The sequence below is a fragment of the Macrotis lagotis genome, chromosome 8 (assembly GCF_037893015.1).
Source record: "Macrotis lagotis isolate mMagLag1 chromosome 8, bilby.v1.9.chrom.fasta, whole genome shotgun sequence".
NCBI classification, from domain to species: domain Eukaryota; kingdom Metazoa; phylum Chordata; class Mammalia; order Peramelemorphia; family Peramelidae; genus Macrotis; species Macrotis lagotis.
Genome location: NC_133665.1, coordinates 104932629 through 104934454, shown reverse-complemented (window position 1 = coordinate 104934454; position 1826 = coordinate 104932629). Strand labels below are relative to the sequence as shown.

The following is a 1826-nucleotide window of genomic DNA, read 5'->3' as shown; positions in this document are numbered from 1 at the left end:
ATGGAGACCCCCTCGGACCTTCCGGCGCCGGAGAGCAGTGATGGACCCGGAGCCGCGGCGGACGCGGGCTGGGCCGCGGGCCCCTTCCCCGGGGGCTTCCGGGCCTCGCTGGCCGGCGTGCTGCTCCTGGAGCTGGCGCTGGGCCTGGGCTGCAACGCGGCGGCCCTGCTGCTGCACCGCGCCCGGGCCGGGCCCCGGGCCTCGGCCAGCGCCCGCCTGACCCTCAGCCTGCACGTGCTGGACACGCTCATCTGCGCGCTCTGCGTCCCGCTCAGCGTGGCCGTCCTGCTGCTGCCGCCGCCGCCGCCGCCCCGCGCCCCGCGCCCCGCCGCCCCGCGCCCCGCCACCAGCCTGCTCTGCCGCTTCCACGAGGCCGGCGTCACCTTCAGCGGCGTGGCCACGGCGGCCGGCGTCCTGGCCGTCAGCCTGGACCGCTACGACATGTCGGCGCGGCCGGCGCGCCGCCGCCTGACGCCCGCGCGGGCGCTCCTGCTGCTGGCCGGCGCCTGGCTGCTGTCGCTGGCCGCCTTCTCCCTGCCCTTCGTGGAGGCCGAGCTGGCGCCGGGCGCGTGGGACGAGGCCGCGGGCGCCGACAACCGCACGGGCGTGGCCTGCGTGGGTGCGGGCGGCGGCGGCGCGGCGGGCCCGGGGGCGCCGGCCGGCAGGGGCCACCTGCTGGTGCAGATCCCGGCCTTCGTGGCCGCGCTGGTGGGGCTGCTGGTGACCTACGCGCGCGTGCTGCACGCGCTGAGCGCGGGCCTCGGGGCGCGGGCCGGCCGGCGGCGGCGGGGCCGGCGGGGGCGCGGGCGGCGGGGCCGGGGGCGCGGCGGCGGCGGGGGCGCCCCGGGGGCGGCCGAGGCCCGCGGGCCCAGCCCCCCGCCGCCCGCGGCCCCGGCCCCGGCCCCGCCGCCGCCCGCCCTGCAGACGTCGGTGTCGGTGATCCTGGCGCTGCGCAGGGCCGTGCGGCGGCACCGGGACCGGCGGGCCCGGCGGCGGCGCGTCCTGCGGCGCTCGCTGCTCATCGTCAGCTCCTTCGTGGGCTGCTGGGCGCCCTTGTCCGTGGGCAACCTGCTGCTGCTGTGCCTGGGCCCCAGCGAGCGGCTGGCGCGCCTGCGGCTGTGCTGCCTGGCGGCGGCCTACGGCACCACGGTGCTGCACCCGCTGCTCTACGCCTTCCCGCGCCGGCCGCTCGGCCGGGCGCTGCGGGGCCGGGCCCGGAGGCACGCCGTGTGCGCCCTGCGGCCCGAGCCCCCCGCCGCCGGCGCCGCCGTGGTGCGCGACTCCTGGCTCGGGGCGCGCAAAGGCCGGGCCCGGGCCCCGGCGGCCGCGCCGGCCCCGGACTGACTGAGGCGCGGCCCCGCCCGCCCCGGACCCCGGCTGCCGGGGAGCCTTGGACCGCAGCCTCATCCAGGTGCAGCCCCCCCCCCCCCCCGCTGGGGTCCAGGCCCGAGGGCCCGGGCCCGGCACCCCTGCCCCGCGGCGGATGCCCCCGGCCGAAGGCTTCCCTCATCGACCCAGTCCCGCAGAGCAGCACGGGCCGGAGGCCTTCTCTGTCCTCCTGCCCCGAGTGGCCCGGGGGCCCGGGACTTGTCACCAGCACCCACTCCCCCTGGGCCCCCCACCCCCGACCCTGCCCGGGAGTTGGAGAAGAGCCTCCTCGAAGCTCAGATTCCTGCCAGCACAGCCCCATCACCCATCACCAAAGAAAGCACAGTCTCCATCCGAGTCACAAAGTCCCTAGCCACCACTGAGTGCTCTGCTCTTGGGGACGGTGAGGGGCCCTATTTGCTCAACCATTAAGGCAATAACGGGGCTAGGGAAAAGAA

The 1826-nt window shown here is 79.1% G+C and overlaps 1 protein-coding gene across 1 annotated transcript; it reads left to right on the top strand.

Annotated features, from left to right (window-relative positions):
- Positions 1–1396, top strand: LOC141494918 (G-protein coupled receptor 22-like). Its single transcript, XM_074196042.1, has one exon. The coding sequence runs from the start codon at positions 1–3 to the stop codon at positions 1342–1344; it is 1344 nt and encodes a 447-aa protein (XP_074052143.1). The 3' UTR covers positions 1345–1396.
- The last annotated feature ends 430 nt before the right edge of the window (positions 1397–1826 follow it).

Excerpts from the sequence above, each read along its gene's own strand:
- LOC141494918 (XM_074196042.1), top strand. The coding sequence starts at position 1 with ATGGAGACCCCCTCGGACCTTCCGGCGCCGGAGAGCAGTGATGGACCC.